The sequence below is a fragment of the Dysidea avara genome, chromosome 12, assembly GCF_963678975.1.
Source record: "Dysidea avara chromosome 12, odDysAvar1.4, whole genome shotgun sequence".
Lineage (NCBI taxonomy): Eukaryota > Metazoa > Porifera > Demospongiae > Dictyoceratida > Dysideidae > Dysidea > Dysidea avara.
Window position 1 is genome coordinate 3879140 of NC_089283.1, and position 23287 is coordinate 3902426.

Below are 23287 nucleotides of genomic sequence, written 5' to 3' on the forward strand. Positions count from 1 at the left end.
ACCATCACTTCGAAGATGGTCACTACCATCTTCGCACTTCGCAAAATCCTTACATTGGTCACTACACACTACTCTAATACTGTGACTGCTTTATTAGAGTGATTGCTCTATTAGAGTATCTCGATCTTAGTACACTCAAATATTTGGAGGGGGTCAAGAGCCGTATACCGGAATGCACTTTCAGGAACTACGTTGTGAACAAGGGTTTAATATTTACGTTGTAGCATCAACCATATTGCTTCAGATATGTTAACTTAGCTGCAAAATTCACGCCAGCATAAATTATCGGGTGCACGCATGACAAACTGGAGGCGGACCGTTTATGTTCAGCCCGGACCATTTATGCACTGGCATGGTTGGTCCGGGGGGACCAAGTATGTAGGCACAAATGGTCCGGCCGGACCTTTTATTACAGCATAAATGGTCCGCCCGGACCTTATTTGCCCGGACCATTGGTGCGTTGACAGCACTTTTATCGCGCCAAGCAAATTTTGTCGCCATATAGTTACTGCTCAGTCTAGGCCATCTAAACACTTCGCAGCTACTGTATACTTAATATAAAACTAACCTGGACTGTCGAAGGGAAGTACATGCGTTCTAACCACGAAGTTATAGCAGGGTACGTTAAGGCAGCTGGGTGGGGGGGGGGGGTTTACACGGTATTGCAGCTGAGTAACGAAGTGTTTATGATATCGAGCTGAGCTACGCAAGAGGAACTATATACAAATAACAAGTATTTATACATAAAAATATAAAGGCTTTAGCTATTGTCTGCTTTTATCGTATTCGTTGATGTCAGTAGCTAGCCATGGCCTCAGCCAGTCAGCTGTGGTGGCGCCTTGATGGTGACCAAGTAAGAAGTGGTTATCGAATCTAGCTGGATAAAAAGAAATAGATACACACATGGGTAAGCAACATTTATACTGTATTTGTGCGCAAGTCTCACCATGCGTTTGCAATGGAGTTTAGACTAGCTGATTAATAACAATAATCATAATAATACTAGCCACTTACTGAACTTTGCTGTAGTTTTACAAGTTTAACCTCTCTTTGCTAGTATTATACTTAGCGTTCCTCAAGCTTTTTCCCTAGCGTTTTAGCACTCTGCAAGCGTTTTCTTCTAAGCGTTTAAACGCTAAACGGAACGAAACGCAAAGGAATGGGAACTTTTTTTTTTGTCCGCTACTGTATTCAGGTGTCCTGCAGCCATAGATACACGGAGTGCATCCACTGGCAGCTGGCATGGCGACTTGAGACTTAGTGTGCCAGCTAGCAACACTACAGAAATTCGCTCGTCCAAATAGCCATTTGAATCTGCTCGATTAGTAGCTATAGTGGCAAGAGTTCATAATACATATACTGAGCAGTGGAGTAGCTACCATTGAGGCAACCGAGGCAGCTGCCTCGGTAAAAATGCTCAACAGAACAGGCTGAGCAGGCCTGAATTTTGGCACCCCGGATTTTCTACTCAAACGTTACTAGACAGCATTATTTACTGAACCGCAATAGCTGAAAAGTGGTCCAACACCATGCAAGGCACCATGTCACCATATGGTATAGGCTGCAACCCTGCTTAGTACTACAGCCATAGATTCTATTTTGTGTGGCTTGAATTTGTAAAACTTTTAAAAAGATCGAGATACTCTAATAGAGCAGTCATCGTAATATACTCTAATAAAGCATTCAATACAGATTATAGCCACTGTTCTCATTACACTGCTTGATCATTTACATTTATGTTAATTGTCCTTACATTACTTTTCAAAAGTTCCAATGAGTCAACTGCATGGCATTACATTGAGCTAATTGATCATACATATAATGCATTAGCAGTTACAATCAAAAAAATAGCCCGCTCCACGTGCCATTTCAAAGCATATATTTTCAAAATTTTCCTTGAGGGAGCATTCCCCAGACTCCCTAGCTTGACATGCTTAGCACATGCAGTTAAACATCACATGAAAGAGGTAATTATCTCTGACTTAAACATCACATCAGATCAATAAAAAGTAGTGTACATGACTTGCAGTCCATGGATGGCCTAACCGCTCAAAATATCTCCGGAGTAAGTTGTGTTGCATGCAATTAAACTAGCCTAATAATTGAAGTATGGGTATATACTGTATCAATAACTATGTTGCATGGAGCATTACTTATGACATGTAGAAAAACGCTCAAAGTCTTCTGAAACAGTTTCCTCCATCCAACCAGATAGTCAACCTGCAAATGCTGTGCCACCCATCTGACTTAAATCATCATGATCAATTATTGCAGTGAGTAAGTTGTTCCATTCATTAATTGACTTAAAAGTATTTGTGGATCAGTTGAGTCAGAAGTAGACCCTCAATTTGGTCAATGTATAAATTTTGCCTCGGCAAAATTTTTTTCCTGGCTACGCCACTGCTGAGGATAGTATCCTTGTTAGGCGCTATCTGTGAATTTGCGCAGTTTATAAATTGCGCTGCGAATTTTGTGAATTCATAAAATGCGCAACAATTTATAAATTGTTGTGCAATTTGTGAACTACCGTAAGAGCTGCGCATTTTATGAACTCTTTGGATTCTGGTCCATTCAGTGTACCGCCGTTACGTTCTTGGCTGATCAAGTGCGTATTATGGCTGCTTTCAGAGAGGTGTAATAAGCCCCACAGATTGGGAAGTTTACTGCTCTGCCCATAGATTGGTAAATGGCATGGATTGCAAATGATACTACCAATAATTATCGTGTTTACACCTGGTTATTAATGATTCTAATGATCTAATGTGATCCAATTTTTTCATTTTCTTTTATATAACTTTAATAAGCCCCTTGATAGCTATATGTTTACTACAAGGAACATGGGTCAAGACGGTTCCGCTTTCTCTGTATTGACTATCTCTCCCTCCAAGGTTCCTTTGCGTACTCTGCAGTTGGATTGGATAAGGTGCATTCTGTCTGATCAAGTTCCTGCATGGAGCACACATCCAACACCACGCCCCTGATGTACTAGCTAGAACACAATATTTATATTCAGTATAGATCTAATTGATTTTTTAATATTCAAATTCAGCTTGTGACAAAGTTACAATTTTAACTTGGAATTACCTCCAATACAGCAGTTAGCTATACACAAACACAGGCCCATTCTTTGAACAGCATGGCCCTACAAAGTTAAAACTGTTTTTGTCCTGTGAGATTGTCACTTCATGCCTTCTTAAGCACTGTCTGTGGTACCCCCATGAGCAACTATTGCACCTGACCTACAGAGTTCACACACATAAATACAAGATTCGTTAATGTAACTAGAGCTCACCAAGGGAGTTGTATCATCATCATCCACCAAACCAATCATTCCACAGGAATGGCAATAGTCATTCAATGGTTCTAAACAAACAAAATATTTTTTTTTTCTCCACAGGATTATAATTATCACAAGGCATTGACTTCTATTGATGCACTAGACTACGTAAATGCATGTGAACACCATACTATTGACCTGGATGTCAAACTAATGCATGCACATAAGTTTTGTCTACAATGTTTAACTTAACAATGTTTAACTTTTGCATACTGCAATTTCATTCTTTCAGCATTCTTTCGGTACTCTAAGTCTGCTGCCTCCCGAATTGCCTTATGGCGATCACAAGTAGTGAGGTGATCATATGACTTTTCACTGTGTTTTTGCTAACAGAATAATAACATATTGCTATAAACATAAGGGCATTGCTGAAATCACATAGACAGAACACCAAACACTACAGTTATAACAAACCTCCATGCTTAAACAACTTGATAAAAGAAATATTGGCCTCACACAATAAAGACAAAAATTTTCACTGAAACTAAACATTTTCACTTCTTGATATGAAAAAACCTTGATCCCACAGAATGTATTTATACATGGCTTGTGTAGTTATAACTAGGAGGTTTCACTGGTCAAAAAAGCTATAGTAGTCTATATACACAAAATTGGTAACGATTTGTACCTCTGAGACTCCGACTCCATGTGATCAGGTGGTGATGACGTATCATCTGTAGGAGATGCTATAGGAGATACAATTTGATTTGACAATGGTTTGTCAGGTAACAGTGGTGGCATACTTTGACATGCTTGCTGTGGTGACATCCTTGAGCTAGATAGTGGTGATGCACTTCTACTTGGTCGCTGTGGTGACATCTTTGAGCTAGATGGTGATGTACTTCTACTTGGCCGCCGTGGTGACATCCTTGAGCTAGATGGTGGTGATGCACTACTACTTGGTCGCTGTGGTGACATCCTTGAACTAGATGGGGTGATTAACTTCTACTTAGTCGCCGTGGTGACATCATTAAGCTAGATGGTGGTGATGTACTTCTACTCAGTTTTTGTGGTGACATTCTTGAACTAGATGTTGGTGGAAACACAGTTGGTGGTAATTCATCAAATAGCAGTGACACATCATCTAGTTGAAAGCACCACATGATTTTTTTACATCACTATTGAACCACTAACCATCTTTGGTAAGATCAGTTAAATCCTCTTCCATTATACAATGGTCAACTCCTTCGGGAAGTTCAGCAAATGGGGCTAACCTTGGTGGCTGGCCAAACACCACTTCATAAGGGCTTTGTTTTAAAGTGCGACACACTTGGACATTTAAATTATCTGCAAGGGCACATTACATATTAGTTGGGCTCATACTAGTAGTTACATTGAATACATGGCAGCCAGTCAGTCCAAGATACACAGTTGGAATCCTTGTGCTCACATTTAAATGCTTGCAACCGCATTTCTACAAGATGGTTGCCCTTTTCAATTAAACCTTGTGACTGTGAATGGCGAGGTCTACCATTGATTATTTGTCACTTCTCCTGGCCACGACTTCAATATCTCTCTAATAACTTCATTAACAAATTCCCTTCCATTATCTGACTGCAATATTTTGGGGAGCCCAAAATATGGGAAAACCTTGTGCACAAGCCCACTAGCTACTTCAATGGCACTCTTGTTTATCAGTGGCCATAGCACGTGAAACTTTGACCAGTGGTCCATGTAATGTGCAATGTAGCAATAAGAATCATCTGGCATGTGCCTCATATCTATCAAATCAATCTAAAATAAGCAAGAGTGAATAATCCTCTATGTAAATTATACTCTCTCCCACAACAAACCTGACGTGTTAAAAATCCTGATGAAATGATTGGCTTCAAAGGAGCAGTACAATTCTGTTGCTGCTTCAGCTGGCAAATATGGCATGTGCTACAAAAATATTGAGCTGCCTCCCTTGGCAAACCTTCATACATTCTTTGGACCTACAATAGTAACACAATTAGAAATTATGATAATTGTGGGCAAGTTTGTTAAATACACATACTTAAGAATGCCGGGAAATATAATTAGACATACAAACAAAAGTGGGCAAAGTGTGAAATAGGTACTGCTATCAAATACTAAAGAAAATAAATGGCACCTCTCAGAATGTTGTAGTTGAAAACCATACAAATATGAGATGAAAATGAGTTTTGAATAGTCTTAGTGTATCAAACATCAATCCTGTATTTTTTTAAATCGTCAAAACCTATTTTTTGTCTGCCTGACTGTCTGTCTGACTTTTCACAACATCAGAGGCCAAACCAAAGCAAGCAGTACATGGCCACCACAATAACAAACTCACGGATAAACCTTTCTGGTTCTGACAAGTGTCTGTTTTCTGTTATATTACATGATCATCTCCTTCATGCAAGGAAACCATAATAATAAGGTGTTAAATTTCTGTATAGACACTTTCCTTAGAAGAACAAGTCAAACAACTATTTGACATTTAAACTACTGACAGATACAATACATGTAGCTTCAATGATACAATGACATGACTGGACCACACTCTTAAACAATCAGAACACATACATGCCACACTTCAGAGCCACACAATTATGTCCTTTAATTGCAGTCAGCTGCTGTTGAAAATAAAACAATGGGAACTGCACTCCTATACCTTTAAGTATTGAAATCAAGACACTCTAATAAAGCAGTCATAGCCAAATGTGTATAACATAGCTATGCCATAACAAGAACAGTTAACACACTAGTGTAATCAGAAACAAGTTGATGTTGTGCTACTTCTAAAAACCAAGCACCATGCAGCTAGCTAACTCATCTGGAAGTAACCATTACTATTTTACTATTTTAACCAATTCGTTATATCCCTGATAGATATATGCCAATATATTATGGTCAACATCCAAACCAAATTTTCAAACTCTTCTAAAGTTATGGCTGTGAATATAAGCACTTGTAGTCAGTATATTCACTGTTCAAATTGATTTCTTTGCTCAATTTTCTACTGTGTAGCACTATATTCCCAAAACTACTTCCACAATAGGCTAAAACATTAGTTGATCATCTCAGCAAAAGCCTGCATTGCACGCACGTAATGATTTCTTTTATTATCTCAGTATTATTTCCAACTCAGTACTCCAAGGAATGGGCTCACATGTTTAGTTACAAAATTAAATTAAGCGTGGCTTTAATATAAACGTAGGACCACCCCATCTTCACTATATTATGCAGTCTCAGTGACCATAAAACTTGGTGACACTTTAATAATATGACAGCATACACAATTCCCATACCTCTGCAAGCGTTTTCTTGTAGCCTACATGCCCATTTTTCGTTGAGTGCACACGCTCTAATATATCATAAAACTTCTCAGCTGTTGCCACTATGCGATGATGACCAAAGACAGTTTTGTCATTATCATTCTGTAATATAGTTTTGTGAAGAGAGGCACAAAAAACCATCATTTCTTACTCTTTGCTTGGCTGGCAGACATAGGACATTTTCTAACTTCAACTCTGGATAGTTTAATAAAGCAAACTTCTTCGTTTTAATAACCCAGAATTTGAAGGAGTTTGAAACATCGCTTCTTTCAATTCCATTCAAAACGTCTATAATTTTCTTAGCCTTCTCCTCTGATACTGTCTTGCTTGTAGTGGTGTGATCAAAATACTTCGTTCTGCAGAACTTTTCGAACAGCTCTCTGTGACCTTCTTTCGACATACTGACTAGCTAGCTAACTCGTTGAAGCTCACACCTCGCAAGTACTATAAGAACCACGAAGAGGTCCCGTGAACCACCAGGTGTGAAACGAAATTAGGTCTTAAATCGAGTGAACTACCAGGTGTGAAACGATAGTAGGTCGTAAATTGCACACTCGATCGCACCGCACCGTGTCCTCATTCGAGCTGCGCAATTTATAAATTGTTGCGCATTTTATGAATTCACAAAATGTGCAGCGTAATTTATAAACTGCGCAAATTCACAGATTGCGCCTAACATCCTACTCTCATATACCCCTGTAGAAGGGTGTATCGTGAAGTTATGACGTGACGACAAGATGTTGTGGTTTGTGACGTACGAGCAGCCATAAAAGTGCAAGAATCGTTAACACCGTTTTACACTCGCGACGCTCAAGATAGCCGTATCCACGAATGGACTAACAAGAAACGCCTACGAAGCGGTCCTAACCCATGAAGGAACGATTGTAGTTCGGCGAGAAACGCTTAGAGCTGGAGTTTATTTGGTTGCTAGCGACATTGTTAGGCACGCGTTCAATAATAATAATAATAATGCTTTACAGAATAATAATTCTGAGGATCTACCAGTGACCTACACTGACAGCCTAACATACATTAAAAAATAACTATACACTAACATCTACATACTTAGTTACAAGTGGTTAAAATTAGGGTTCCACCGATACAGAAAAATAACTACCGATCCGATACCGATACCTAAAAGCAAATTTTCACCGATACAGATACCGATACCGATAATTGCTATACAATTTACAATCATCTCAAGCTGGCTATGTGTGACTGTTCTAGTAGAATATATTATTGTGCAGTGACTGTTCTATTAGAGTATTTCGATCTTTTTCATGCAAACATAGTAAGTAGCAGTTGCTTGATGTTTAGCAAAGCAATTCCTGCACCTTTTATGCTAGAATAATACTCAACACTATTTCCAACTTGCTATACCTCACGTTTTGCTAGCATAGGATTTATGATGATAGTTATGGTTATGACGATTGGCGCGAGTGGCTATTAATCGGTACAGGAATACCTGAATAACCGATACCGATCGATACGAAAAGCCCAATATCGGCTCCGATACGATACCGATCCGATTATCGGTGGAACACTAGTTAAAATTGCGTTCAATCGATACCATGTTCAACTAATGACATGGTAGTTTTTCGCTAAGATGGCGGAAAAACTAATGACAATCTAGTTTTTCGCTAAGATGGCGGAAAAACTAATGACAATCTAGTTTTTCGCTAAGATGGCGGTTGTAATGTCTCAAAGTGCTCTCTCTCCCGACCATCCTATTGACGTTATTTGTGGTTCCTTACTGGCCAAACTGTTCCCTGATAAGCTCAAGGATGGTTTCAGTCGTTGTATTTCGTTTACTGCCGCGAGGGGTCCGTCACGAGCTGGAATCCCGTACAACTCGTTTGGAATCCCTCGGAATCCCATACGGAATCAGGAATCTTGCCTTGGAATCTGGAATCTTTGGCTCGATAGAAGTCCGTTTATTTCAGGAGACTTCCGGATATTTTAATGGCGCGCGCCCACGTTCTGTATCTGGGCCTCGCTGGGCCTGTTCTGCCCGAATTGTTCTTTGAACCTATAAACTTTGAACGTTACTTCAAAGTGTTTGAGCTGACTTTTTACGGATTCAAGAGAGATAGAACGTGGTCCGCGACGTGGTTGATTGCGTAGCTGTGTCTAACTCGAGATACCAGTAGCCTAGTGAGCAGCGAGCAATAGTGTGATAGCTAACCCAGAGCCTCGCCCCTCGCCAGCTCAGTGGCCATGCAGTGATGGTATGCATTTTAAAAATTTATTTGTGATGGCTTTTTTATTTAGTTTTTGTTCGTAGTGATTCTGATTTTGCCTCGCCGGATGTTTCTTCACCAGAGTTGCTATCATTGATGAAAGAAAGGCTACCAGGATATGTACAGAAATGTTTTCTTGCATCAGGATTTGACACGGAAGAATCTATTGCTTACATGGATACATGCAGATTCTGTTAAAACAATGGAAACATTTGTAGAGAAACAATTTTCACATGATCCTAGCATGCACAGCAAGTTCTTACCTACTAGTTCTGAGTCCTCGTTTGAATTTCCTCCAGGTCACAAAGTTTTGATCTTGAAGAATTATAATACCAAGCATTCACATCTACAGGAGATTCTAGAAACTTGCCAGATAAAATAATTCCCCTCCGCACAGGGTCGCAAGCGTAAGTCTAGGATTTTAAGCACTGAAGTAGTTGAAGTTCACTGCATATGTCAAATGCCAGATGATGGTTGCAAGATGGTATGCTGCGATAGATGTAATAAATGGTTTCATGCTGCTTGTGTGGACTACTGTGACGATATAAAATTGTGGTACTTTGTTGAATGCAGCAAATTTAAGGAGTAGAATCTATAGGTAGCTAACATTTATAGCTACGTGTTTACATTATTGTATGACACATCATGTATTTGTAATTGTCGAGGTAGCTAATTGTCATTGTGCTTATATTATAATTATTGAATTTTAATAATCTGTTTTGAATTGAGTTGATTGTATACAAAGTTTGTAAACATTAGATCTATATAGTTACTTTCTTGTTACAAGATAAAAAGCAGCTTTCTGGATCATCCTTATACGCTCAGAAAACCTTTTATCTCGCCTTCTAGAGTATTATTGAGCTTTTCACAGCTAGTTCCGTAGCTAGCTGTAACTGGATATCTGGAATCCGGAATTTTGCTTGGAATCTGGAATTTTGGGTTGGAATCCGGAATCTTGCCTGGAATTTCGTGGGATTCGGAATCTCGTACAGGATTCTAGGGTCGTGACGGACCCCTCGTACTGCCGGGAATGGGTCGTTTATGACCCCTTGTGAGTTTGAGCGTCGCGCTGGTCGCTCTTCATCCAAGAACTGGAAGAGAACAATTCGTTACGCAGGGAAACCCATTGGTGACTTTCTTCAGTGTGTTGTGAATCAGAATGGCAAAAAGGAAGTTAGTTTTGTCACCTCCAGCCCGCCATTGTTACGCTCGACAGTCGCTGACACAGCAAGTCTTACTTTGTCGGTATCTACGTGTTCTTCAGCTGGTCGTGGCCCAATTGTCACTTCAGCAATTCCTGATAAAGTCGTGTGCACTTCAACAAGTTCTGTTAAAGTTGTGTCCTCTCCAGCAAGTCCTGATAAATGTGTTCCTATTCCAGCAAGTCTTAAAGGTGTGTCTTTTCCAGCAAGTCCTGATAATCCTGTTACTTTTCCAGCAAGTCTTAAAGCTGTGTCCTCTTCAACAAGTCCTGTTACTGTTATCACTATTCCAGTAAGTCCTGTTAAAGTTGTGTCCTCTCCAACAAATCCTGATAAAGTTGTTCCTTCCTCAGCAAGTCCTGATGAAGTCTTGTCCTCTTCAGCAAGCCCTGATAAAGTTGTTATTCCAGTAAATGTTGTGTCCTCTATGGCAAGTCCTGATAAAGGTGTTACTATTCCAGCAAGTCCTGATAAAGCAGTGTCCTCTCCAGCAAGTCCTGATAAAGTTGTTCTTTCTCCAGCAAGTTCTGATGTAGTTTTGTCCTCTTCAGCAAGCCCTGATAAAGTTGTTACTATTCCAACAAGTCCTGATAAAGTTGTGCCCTCTCCAGCAAGTTCAGACAGTCGTGATTTGTCTCACACTATGATGCAGTCATCTTTGCAGCCCTCACCAATGATGGCGGATATCCCAGCCAGTGCTTCCTCGGCTGATCACTTTTCTTCACTTCTATCTTGTCCTATTTGTAATAAATCCTGTTCCTCCTGTTCTCTTTTATGGCAACACATCAACTCGGTTCACATATCTAGGTATGTTTTTCCATCTGCGACTTTCTTTGCTTGCTGTAACCGTCTTATTTGCACTGTTCCCTCCTGCCGTTGGGCTACTCATGAACGTTTTCGTAAAACAGGCTGCAGACGTTTACTTAAGCCTGATCAGCGCTGTAATGCTCCATTAGTTTCTGCTTCTGATCTTCCTTTCTTAATTTGTGATCAGTCTGAAAGTCAGTCTCCCACTTCTCCTTCACCACCTTCCTTAGCTTTCTCCACCAGTATTCCTTCTGATCCTTTAGAGTTAGCCCTTCTGTCAGCTTCTGCATGTTCTTTTGTTGGCCCTCTTCATCTTGAGTCTGAGGCTCTTTCTGTAGTGATGAATTATGTTATGACCTGTCCTGTCTCAACTGTTGTTCACATTCCCCGCAGTGTTCGTCCTTTGCTAGCTAGAGTCTTGTCTACCGAGTTTCGAAATGCAATTTCTTCAGTCTGGGGCTTTATGCGTCTTTTTCTGTTTGCTAAACTGGCACTACGTATGCCTCCACTTCGTCAGCGCCACCGTCGTTTTATTTTAGCTTCTGTTTTGCTAGACCGCCTTCATCTCTGGTCTCAGCCCGATGGTTTGTATAATCTTTGGAAAGCTCTACAAGATGATTTACATGTCTCTCGCTCCAGTCACTGTATTCAGCCTTCATAACACAATATTTCTCGAGCTTTGTTCTGGGCTCGGGAAGGTAGGTACAGTAATGCTGTACAGTCTCTTACTTCTACTGGTGTGGCTGATAAGAATGATGATTTGGCATTTCAAGAGTTGCTTCAGTGACATCCTGTCTCTGATCCACCTTCTTGTTCGGCCCCCAAGACTGCTTCTTTAGTTGTAGATGAATCTGCTGTATTAATATGTTTGAAGGGTTTTCCTCATGGTACCAGTCCTGGTGCCTCTGGTTTACGGGCACAACACCTTCTTGATGCAGTCAGTGGCCACACTACACCTTCTGCTGAACTTTGCCTTACCACCCTCACTCGTCTGATGAACTTTTTGCTTTCTGGAAAAGCTTCTCCATCCCTTGCCCCTTGGTTGTGTGGTGCCCCTTTAACAGCTCTTCTGAAAAAGAACGGGGGTGTTTGCCCTATTGCAGTTGGTGAAATTCTTCGTCGTCTTGCCAGTCGTCTGTGCTGTCAGTTTGCTCGTCCCTTTCTCTCTGACTTTTTCCTACCTTATGGTCAAGTGGGTGTTGGTATCCCAGGTGGTCTTGAGGCAGCTATCCATGCTGTCCGTCATTCTCTTTCCCAATTTGGCAATGATGAATCTCTAGCTCTACTCAAAATAGACATGAAGAATGCATTTAATGAATGTAATCGCTCAGCTTTTCTTGATGGTGTGTGTAAAGAGTTTCCAGAGATTTCCCCCTGGGTGTATTGGTGCTACAGTCAACCTGCTGAGCTGAGGTTTGGCCACAGGCGTATTCTTGCTTCCACAGGTGTCCAACAGGGAGATCCTCTTGGTCCCTTACTTTTTTCTTTGGTGTTGGTGCAATTTCTTCGTTCCATCTCTTTTAGTGAAACATGTCTTCTTAACCTGTGGTATTTAGATGATGGCACATTTATAGGTACTAGATCTTGTCTTCACGCATTACTTTCACATTTTACTGAGTCGGGTCCCAGTTTTGGTCTTTACATCAATCTATCCAAGTGTGAACTATACTGGCCTTCTGGTGACAGTTCTTTTCCTAACTTTCATCCTGCCATCAAGCGTATCAACCCCAAGAACAGTGGTTTGGAGCTTCTTGGATCTCCTATTTGGGGACCTCCACAGTTTTACGATGCCTTTTTATCTGTTCAATTTGATAAAATAGTTGCAATTCAGGATAAATTGGTTGACCTCGAGGACCCTCAAGTAGAGTTGCATCTGCTTAGGAGCTGTCTTAGCGTTTGCAAGGTCACTCACCTTTTACGTTGTGTGCCATCTTCCTCTTTGGGTTCCTTTCCCTCACATTTTGACCTTAGGTTGCGAGAATGCCTTAGTAGAATCTTGTGTTGTGGAATTTCTGATAGTAGGTGGACACAAGCCACCTTGCCATTTAGGTTAGGAGGCTTGGGCCTACGTGAATCTGAGCGTTCTGCTGCTCCTGCATTTGTGGGGTCCTGTAATTCTTCCCGTATTTTAGTGTCGCGTTTAGTGGAAACTTTTGATGTTTTTATGCCATTTCCCGGGGAGGATTGTTCCCTTGCTTTCTTCGAAGGTATGTCTGTTTCTGTGTTGCAAAACTCCTCTCAAACTGACCTTCAAGCCATTTTAGATGATTCACTTTTTAAACAGCTTGTAAGCAGTTCCACCATTCATGATCAAGCACGTCTGCGTGCTTTATCACATTCTTCTGGCACCAGCAGTGGTTGGCTTAAAGCACTTCCACAGCCTGCTTTGGGTCTAGCTATTCCTCCGCACGATTTTACTATAGCTTTACGTTTGTGGCTTGGCATTCCTTTGTTCCCTTCTTTACCACTCTCTACTTGTCTATCTGTCATTGACCAGTTTGGTGATCATCTGCTGGGGTGCTCTCATGGTCCCTTGAGGATCCAGCGTCATAATGCTTTAGTGTCTGTTGTACACCATACCTTGCTCCAAGATCACCCTGGTGTTCTTAGGGAGCAAGGCATTCCATCTGACCGATCTCGTCCTGGCGACATATACCACCCTGACTTTCATCTTGGTCGTCCTGCCTATTTTGATCTCTCCGTCAGGAGTACCACTTAGTCTGCTGTCATATCTTCTGCTTCTTCTCAGGCTGGGGTGGCCGCTGCTGTTGGTGAGATAGCTAAGGACAACCAATACCAGGACATTGTAAATGATAATGGAGGAGATTTTATCCCTCTTGTATGTGAGACCTTTGGTGTTTGGTCACCATATGCCCTATCAATTTTAGGATCCATAGCTGACAGAACAACTGTTAGAAACGGTTTACCACGAAAGTTTGCTAGGCGCCAACTTCTCCAGCAACTGTCTGTGACTTTGTGGAGGTACAATGCAAAAATGATACTCCGCCAGTATTCGCTTACTGCTGAGGACGAATTTCCTGACTTTGACATTGGTTAAGTTAAGTACGTATAGGTAGTAATAAGTATATAGTTAGGTAATAAGTAGTAGTATTTTGTAGTTTTCAGTATGTAATATTATGGCTTCATTTGTTATTGTATTCATTTGTATGCTCGTTTAAAGATGTCAATCAAACCTCTAATCACTAATGACATCATTAATTATACAAAGAAAAACGGGCGAACTCAGAAGTGTTACATCATAACTTCACGATATACCCTTCTACAGGGGTATATGAGAGTAGGATACTCTCCTCAGTATATATATATTATCTAATCCAAAACAGCCAAGCTGTAAAAAAAAGTGTGCAGCCCTCAGAAAGGCTATGGTGAAAAAAGATGTGAAATCCAAGGTGGCGGCCAAGAAATGGCTGTGATGGTAGGTTAATGGTAAAAATTTTAATAACGACAATTCAAGTGAATTTTTGTGCCGCTTGGTCTTGGCATAAAATTCACCTGAATTGTCATTATTAAAATTTTTACCATTAACCTACCATCACAGCCATTTCTTGGCCGCCACCTTGGATTTCACATCTTTTTTCACCATAGCCTTTCTGAGGGCCGCACACTTTTTTTACAGCTTGGCTGTTTTAAATTAGATTTCATTTCTTTTTGTATTTGCATACCCCAAAGCCGGCCTATGGCCAGCTTTGGGACGTTTTTAACCTATGCTTTTTTTCTTTACCACAGGAAGAAGAAAAGATGCAGTAGATGTACTTTAAATATTTTATCAGTAAATGTACAAATTATATATATAATACATAATATTATCTAATCCAAAACAGCCAAGCTGTAAAAAAGTATGCGGCCCTCAAAAAGGCTATGGTGAAAAAAGATGTGAAATCCAAGGTGGCGGCCAAGAAATGGCTGTGATGGTAGGTTAATGGTAAAAATTTTAATAACAACAATTCAGGTGAATTTTGTGCCAATTGACCAAGCGGCACCAAAATTCGCCTGAATTGTTGTTATTAAAATTTTTACCATTAACCTACCATCACAGCCATTTCTTGGCCGCCACCTTGGATTTCACATCTTTTTTCACCATAGCCTTTTTGAGGGCTGCACACTTTTTTACAGCTTGGCTGTTTTGGATTAGATTTCACTTCTTTTTGTATTTGTATACCCCAAAGCCGGCCTATGGCCTGCTTTGGGACTTTTTAAACCTATCTTTTTTTCTTTACCACAGGAAGAAGAAAAGATGAAGCAGATGTACCTTAAATATTTCTGATTTTATCAGTAAATGTACAAATTATATATATAATACATATATTTATTACAGAACTGTCCATGGTGGTTTCTTTGTAACTGAACACTCTTCAAGGTAACTTCTTCTAGCTGTTCTCTCTACAGTGTGATTTATTTGTAGCTGGATTCTGTACAGGTGATTATTTTGCTGCTGAGCTCTTTACAGAATGGTTTCTTTGTAGCTGAACTCTCTACAGGTGATTTGTTTGCAGCTGAACTATCTAGATGATGGTTTCTTTGTAGGTGTAGCTGAACTCTCTACAAGGTAACTTCTTCTAACTGATCTTTCAGAAGGCAATTTGTTTGTGGCAGAATTTTCTACATGGTGGTTTCTTTGTAGCTGAACTCTCTACAAGATAACTTCTTCTAACTGATCTTTCTACAGGGCAATTTGTTTGTGGCAGAATTTTCTACGGGGTGATTTCTTTGCAGTTCAACTCTCTACATGGTGGTTTCTTTTTACTGTAGCTGAACTCTCTACAAGGTAATTTCTTCTAGCTGATCTCTCTACAGGGTGATTTGTTTGTAGCTGAATTCTATACAGGTGATTTGTTTGCAGCTGAGCTCTTTACAGAATGGTTTCTTTGTAGCTGAACTCTCTACAAGGTAACTTCTTCTAACTGAACTCTCTACAGGGAGATTTGTTTGTAGCTGAACTCTCTTCATGATGGTTTCTTTGTAGCTGAACTCTCTACAAGGTAACTTCTTCTAGCTGAACTCCCTACATGCATGGTGGTTTCTTAGTAGCTGAACTGTCTAAGGTGATTTGTTTGCAGCTGAACTCTCCACATGATAGTTTCTTTGTAGCTGAACTCTCTACAAGGTAACTTCTTCTAGCTGAACTCCCTACATGGTGGTTTCTTTGTAGCTGAACTCTCTACAAGGTGACTTCTTCTAGCTGATCTTTCTACAGGGTGATTTGTTTGTAGCTGATTTTTCTACAGGGTGATTTGTTTGTAGCTAAACTCTCTACATGGTGGTTTCTTTGTAGCTGAACTCTACAAGGTGATATCTTCTAGCTGAACTATCTCTTTCCTTAGTTGAACTCCCTTCAATTTAACTTCTTCTAGCTGATCTCTCTACAGGGTGAATTATTTGTAGCTGATCTCTCTACAGGGTGATTTGTTTGTAGCTGATCTCTATACAGGCTAGCTGATCTCTTAAATTCTCTTCAGGGTGACTGCTCTATTAGGATGACTGCTCTATTAGAGTATCTCGATCTCGCACTTGCTGCACCAAGTTGGATTTCGTGTTATAACTCCGTGGCTTTAAGTCTGATTTTTCTACACTATTGATGAGCCTTTCTAAGTTGATTACTCCATCTGTACAACGATTTTCAAAGCATTACCCCAAGCGGTTTATCTGGTAGGCGTGGCAAGCAGTCGTTTTTTAATAGCTAATCTCGATTGCGTAATTGTTACACACTGTTGGTTTTTTCGTTGTATCTTCCTGGTTTTTAGCTCGATTTCTTTCAAATCACAAAAGGTTTGAGGTTCAATAGTTAACCTATTTACCCACCGATTTTCAGCTTCTTCCCATACGCGGTTTACCCTGTAGGCGTGACAACATATTGGTGTTATTTTTCGTGAATAATCTCTCATAACTCTTTGCCTGTTTATTGTATTCCAGCCAAAGTTGGTACCGAGATGCACCTTTATATCCCCCTTCTGTGTGCCTAATTTCAAGGCAATCGGATGTGGCGTTCTCGTTCTATAGCAGTTTTTGTAAGTGTGCGACAAGAAAAAGAAGGAAAAAAAACGAAGAAACTGAGCCAATTTTTGGAAGTCGAATATCTCGGGAACGCGCGAAGCGATTTTGCTCAAATTTGGAATGTGGAGTGCTGCAGTTGGAGGGCATGTCCACAGCAAAAATCGTCTTGTTTCATCAAGGAAGCACAGAGCTACGGCGGTGCGAAAATTGCGTTTTCTTTCTTCCTGTCAATATACGCACGGGTGGTACGCGCCGGCTTCTTGGGCCGCACGACACACTACCGTGTGTCTTGATGAACTCTTGGTAGTGGGTATATCACGTGCTGTTTTGATCGGCATTAAATAGAATTGTCGTACGTTTCTATCACCTCTACGGAAACATTCACCCATTATACGATTATCTCTTCATACAACATGGATTCTATTCCCGGTGAGTGCGAAGCCTTAGGCCTTGTAGTTTACTCAAACATTATTATTAATTATTTATTTATTCATTATTAATGACGTAATTTTAACCGCGTTTCGTAATATTCTTAGTACTTGGTTGTATAATTATACAGAATCATTATTATTTTACAACGAAGACAAAACATAGTAATACGAAATAAATTAGAAAACCAAATAAATAAATTGTTCAGTTACAATGCTCCAGACATAGACGCTCCATCAACCACTCCCAATGACCGCCATCTTGCCCGAGAGCCCTGAACACACAGCATAGTAGCACGAAGGATTGCATAGGAGAGTCTTGCTTATTATTATTATTGATTATACCTGCTCATACTTCATGAAGATATTGAGAGGCTAGTTTCTGATTAAATGTTTGTGGAAAAATTCTAATTTGCAGTACTATTACTAAAACTCATAATGTCTGATTTGGATTGTTTTTCCAGAATCCAGTGACAAACAATTATACAAAATAAAAACAACTATATAGCTAATTGTTGCTGTAGCTTTATGGTGAGTTTAAGGCAAGGTAGTTGGAAAGCATGAAGTGCCAAAGCTGGGCCAACCCTAACTTGTCACCATAAACTTACCTTCATATGGAACTAGCATGTTTGATAGTTGAGTAGAATATGGATGAACTGCCAGTCAAATAGCTTGTCAACCAGTACCAGCACATTATCTGCTTTGTCACAAGAAAGCTAAGAATGATGCCATAAATATCACAAAGGTAATTTTACATCTGAGCATGCACTCCATACTGAAAAGTGAATTGGCCACTATGCTTTGTTTTCAGGTATGTTCAGCCCATTGTACAGCATTCCAAGTGAAGAATAGTATGAGAAGTGCCTCTGCAAATCAATCCAGTCATCACACTGAATACGGGTAATTTCCATTATAAATGTGGTAGTTAGCACACATGATCTGCAGTACTAGTGTACTGTATGATGCAGTTAACATTATCTTGCATTGTAAGGTCTGTAAATGCACTGATCTATATTACTGCAGGTACAGAACATTACAACAATGTCATCTTCATTTTTCAATAAACCCAAACTGGTAGAGACTGCTAAATATTCCATCATCCACAGTGACAACCTCAAGATTACAGATCAAGTACTTGGTAGAGGATCATATGGTACTGTATATGCTGCAGTATTGGATAGTAAACCATGTGTGGTTAAGGAGATACATCCTCACTTCAATACTTCAGAATTTTCAGACTTGCATAAAGAAATAAACACTTTAGCCTCCCTAAAACACCCTAACATTGTTCAATTTTTTGGTGTTTACTTCAGGAGTAAGTCTACTCCACCTATACTAGTGATGGAGAGAATGTGGACAAGTTTATCTAATTTACTTGAAGAACGACCTAACCAACTAACACTGTTAATCAAGACACACATCCTCTATGATGTAGCTTGTGGTTTACAATATCTGCATGGTCAGAAGAAACCAGTGGTTCATCGTAACTTGAAGGCTAGCAAAATCTTATTAACTGAGAATATGGATGCTAAGATATCTGATCTTGGACAGTCTAAGGCTTTGAAAAAAATAGCAGGGCAGATGTTTTCAAGAACACTAGATGATTTAGATTGCATGCCCCCAGAAGCTTCTGTAGAAAAATCGGTCTATGATTCCAAATTGGATATATTTTCATTTGGTTGTACCATCATTCATTTGGTTATTGAACAATTTCCGACACCAACTGCCAGAATGGTTTTGTCAGATAACAGTACTAATTTGTATGTGAAAGCTTCTGAAACTGATAGGAGGAAACAGTTTCTTGATCTGATGGATACTATTAGTGTTTTACTACGACAGATTGCAGATCAGTGCTTGCAAAATGAACCATCGAATAGGCCAACTGCATATTTTCTTTGTAAAAGATTAGAAGAAGAGTTAACAAGCAAAGCTAAGGAATACAAACAAGATAAGCTGTCTCTGCTATTGTCATTACAGAAAGCAGAAGTTCAATTGGGGGGAAAGGAAGACCTTGGAAACAAAATGGAAGAATTACTTAAGAAGAAGGAAGAATTCACAAAATTAGGACAGGAAGTCACAAAATTAGGACAGGAATTACAGGAATTAAATCAAAATAAAATAAGATGTGAAGAAGAAAAAACATCTTTGCAAGAGCAGCTAAAGGAGGTTAAAAAACATTTAAGTACAACTTTTTCAAGCCAAGAAGACAGGTTAAGAGAAGATGTGAAGGCGACAGAAGAAATAATCAAAGCAGCTGATATAAGACTTGTGGAATCCAAACATGAAATCCATCAGTTAGAAAATGAAACTAGCAGGAAGTTTAAAGATAAATGTGCTGAAAAGGAAAGCCTATTAAACAAGAAATTAGAGGAGAAGGATAAAAAATTCAATGAAAGTCACTCAGTTATTGAAGACAGTAAGATAAAGTATATAGACTTGTTCCAGCATTATGAAGAATTAGAACGACATTACAAAACATCTTTGGAAAAGAGCTTGCAAATTGAATTGTTGAATAGGTCAATTGTATTGTCTCTTTGTAAAAAATCAGAAGAGTTAACAAGTAATGCTAAGCAATGCATACAAGATATGTTGACATTAGAAGCTCAGTTAGAAAGTAAAAAAACAATAATAGAAGAGCTTATTCTAGACAGAAGCGTAAAAGATGAATGCATCACACAATTAGAGCAGAAATTGCAAAATTTCCGGTCTATACTGGACCAGTTCAAGTTTATTTTTGGACAAGAGAAAGGAATACTGCAAAAGGAGCAAATTATACAAAATGAGATCAACAAAAAATTGGCTGCAACTGATAGAGAATATGCAAACATATTGAGAGGAGATGCAAAAACAAAGCAAGAAATTATCAAAGCAGCTGATATAAAGCTATCAGAACTACAGAAAGAGGTATTGTTATTCGTATGTTTTCAGTTGTATAAACTATTTTATTCTCAATCATTATAAGTGTTTGGTGGACAAAATTAGAGTCACAAAATTATCTATGTGTACCTGTTTAAGCTACTTTGCTGGGTCTGTACGTATCTCAACATTGCAGAATATCTATAATAATTATTATAATGAACAAATAAATCAAGCTTACAGTATAGTACCTGCATGCACTACCTTGTTTCATATAGCATGTAAGACATCATACATACATGATCAGACCCAGATTTTTATTGATATGAGGGAGACCAGTCTAACCCAGACCAAAAGTGACTTACATATAATCATTCAGGTAGTTGGTACATGTAGTTCAACCTTTTACTGCTATGATAAAGGCTGTAGCCAGTATACCTGCTCACTTGTTACATATATGACCTGTGATAAAGCATTTATTGTATATAGGTTGGTGACCTTTCTCAAACTACTTCCAATGATGGTGGTGATTGTACTGAATCAATTTTACCAAAAATGTTGAAACATGTGAGTAACAACTAGTACTTCTTGCTCTGAACATACTGCACTTTGGTAAATTAATTTAGATTCGATTACAAAGAGACCAACTACATATTGAATTAAAAGAAACAAAGAAATATGCTGAGTTCTTGAAGGAGAGTCTTGTCAAGGAAGAAGAAAGAAAAATGAAGATTATTGATGAGTTTGAACAAGCAAAGAGAGACAGTGTTAAGACAGAAAGTACCAAAGAGTTACAAACAGCATGGAATGATCTCAAAGCAAATATTAAGAAATTTCTTCTTATAGTTGAGGTTTGTAGATGCATATGAAGTAAAGCATACTGTGTCAGTATACATGTATTTTGATATGTATGCTATTGTCTATTATGAACCACGGTAGTGGTTCATAATCCTTCAAAAAGTACCCAACCTCAAAAGAAGCAATAGACTCCACTTAGATTGATTTGGTAGGGTAGGGCAGTATCAAGACTCACGACAGAAACACATGCCACAGACAATAAATGATGTGACCACTACACATGAGGATTTTACAGGAACGAACGTTGTCAAATTCAGCCTTCCTGTAACTCACCCGTCACTTACGCTATCCCTCCGAAACTATATAGTTGAACTTATTGCGTCACTAGTAACCACCACACAAGCAGTGAAGCAAATCCATGCCAACTGTTTCAAGATCGAGATTGCCAACATCAAAGGGTTGTTTTTTTATCGCATGCAGTTAGATGCAACCGCAGGTATATGCCTTGCATTCCTTTGTGCATTCTGAACATTGATTGCCCTGTTATTGCTTCAGTACTATCTCAATCGCTTCAAGATTCACATCATTGATTTCACCATACATCATTACCCTACAGTCATTATTTCAGCACCAAACAAGGTTTCAGTTGTCCTCAGTCAACCTAGAGGCTAAATACAAACCCCATGTTGTTGTTTTCCGCAATACTCGCTTGGCATGTAGGGCAATGTGTCTTTAAACTGTTCTAAAAGTTTTGTTGAGATTGAAACATGTTTTTGAGAATGGCTAGTTTAAAATTTGAATTTAGTCGCCCCCATGTAATTTACTCTCTGTAAGAATTTAACTCGAAATTTGAAGAATGATGCAGAGCAAAACTGTGGTCACTGGTTATTGATGAACTGGGCTGTGTGTAGTTAATCAATGCATGTAGCCATACAGAAGTGTGCTGCATGCCATCGCTCGATTTGAAATTTGAATTTAGTCGCTCCCATGTAATTTGCTCTCTAAGGGTGTGGCTTCAAGAATGACACAGAGCACAACTGCGGTTACCAGTTGTTTACACAAGTTGTGAGTAATTAGCACATGTAGCCAGCCTAAAAGGAAGTGTGCAAAACCACCTGATAATTTACAATTGTCACCATGCATTCTGAATTACACATGTAATTATAACATACAGAGGACACATAAATACCAAACAGTTTTCACAACAATAATGTAAGAATTGTACAATAATGACTGTAATATAACTGCTATGAAAATGTTTTCCAGTGACCCGCCATGGTAGCAAGTCTCACATGACAGTATGCATATCCATCCAAACACAATGGGAGTAACGAGTAAGTGCAATGGCAACAAGTTGGTATGACTCCATTTGTAGAATCCAGATGAGTGGGTGTGGCTCCAGTATATCTAAACAGTTAACAAAAATATGTACTAGAGTTGCAATATAATAGTATAGTATTTAAATACAACAATACATAGTGTACATTGCATCACTATCAAACGACACTATGTGTAAGATATTGTTGCATCTCTAGTACCGTATAGCGGGTATTACTCGCGGACAGAATACCATGCAAAAATAAAATTATGTGACACTTAACATTGTGACGTGGCAAATTCACGATATTAAATTACTCGTAGCAATTTAGTTTTTGTGAATATTAAGAACACGTGACCGTACATGCGATAATGGAATTCATTGTTTCCTCATGCATCAGAGGCTATCACATCTACGGAACGGAGTGGACAGCAGTTTTGGGAGAAGAGCTGCTTTGTGAAAGGGAACCTAGCAATGTGGTAGATCGATACGCTGTGGCAGTAAAAAAGCATGGTTCAGGTGTGATAGTTGGTCACCTCCCCAAGAAAATCTCCAGGCTTTGTAGTATGCTTATCCTGAGAGGCAGAGACATTATGGCCACAGTAACTGGACAACAACAGTATTTGTCTGATTTGGCATAAGGGGGACTAGAAATTCCATGTAAATTGAAATTTTGTGGGAAAGCAAAGGGACTTTTGAAGTTGAAAAGAATGTGGCGTCACAAGAACATCTACAACAGTTACATAATTAACTGTATACGCCATGGCAGTATAACATATCATTGACATCAATTAGAATAGTAGTATGCTGTATATATGATTGTATTTTATGTAAAAATATCAAATTGTTTAAATCAAACTTCTGTGTAGTCAGTCCTCATCTTCAGAATCTGATATCAGAATCAGATAACCTGATGTATCACCATGATAACTATCAGATTCAGAAGCTGTATAAACAGCAGATATAGTTAGGGAACTTCCCACTGTATCTAAAATGTCTTCATCACTG

The 23287-nt window shown here is 39.2% G+C and overlaps 2 protein-coding genes and 1 long non-coding RNA gene across 5 annotated transcripts; 1 reads left to right on the top strand and 2 right to left on the bottom strand.

Moving 5' to 3' along the window:
- Positions 1-2799: 2799 nt before the first annotated feature.
- On the bottom strand, positions 2800-4234 carry LOC136241541 (uncharacterized). Of its 3 annotated transcripts, XR_010694318.1 has the most exons (5): positions 4081-4234; positions 3966-4023; positions 3551-3663; positions 3293-3363; positions 2800-3239 (listed from the first exon to the last, which is right to left on the bottom strand). It is a non-coding gene; the product is annotated as an uncharacterized lncRNA (long non-coding RNA). The 3 variants fall into 3 exon arrangements; XR_010694317.1 differs by lacking the exon at positions 3551-3663 and having other exon boundaries at positions 2803-3239; XR_010694316.1 differs by lacking the exons at positions 2800-3239; positions 3293-3363 and having other exon boundaries at positions 3468-3663.
- Positions 4235-4804: 570 nt separating this feature from the next.
- Positions 4805-7067, bottom strand: LOC136241306 (KRAB-A domain-containing protein 2-like). The gene is made up of 4 exons (XM_066032501.1): positions 6770-7067; positions 6592-6720; positions 5131-5271; positions 4805-5071 (listed from the first exon to the last, which is right to left on the bottom strand). The coding sequence occupies exons 1-4, from the start codon at positions 7016-7018 to the stop codon at positions 4805-4807; spliced, it is 786 nt and encodes a 261-aa protein (XP_065888573.1). The 5' UTR covers positions 7019-7067.
- Positions 7068-18142: 11075 nt separating this feature from the next.
- Positions 18143-22762, top strand: LOC136241308 (serine/threonine-protein kinase TAO3-like). The gene is made up of 4 exons (XM_066032502.1): positions 18143-20211; positions 20653-20730; positions 20790-20943; positions 22680-22762. The coding sequence occupies exons 1-4, from the start codon at positions 18349-18351 to the stop codon at positions 22760-22762; spliced, it is 2178 nt and encodes a 725-aa protein (XP_065888574.1). The 5' UTR covers positions 18143-18348.
- The last annotated feature ends 525 nt before the right edge of the window (positions 22763-23287 follow it).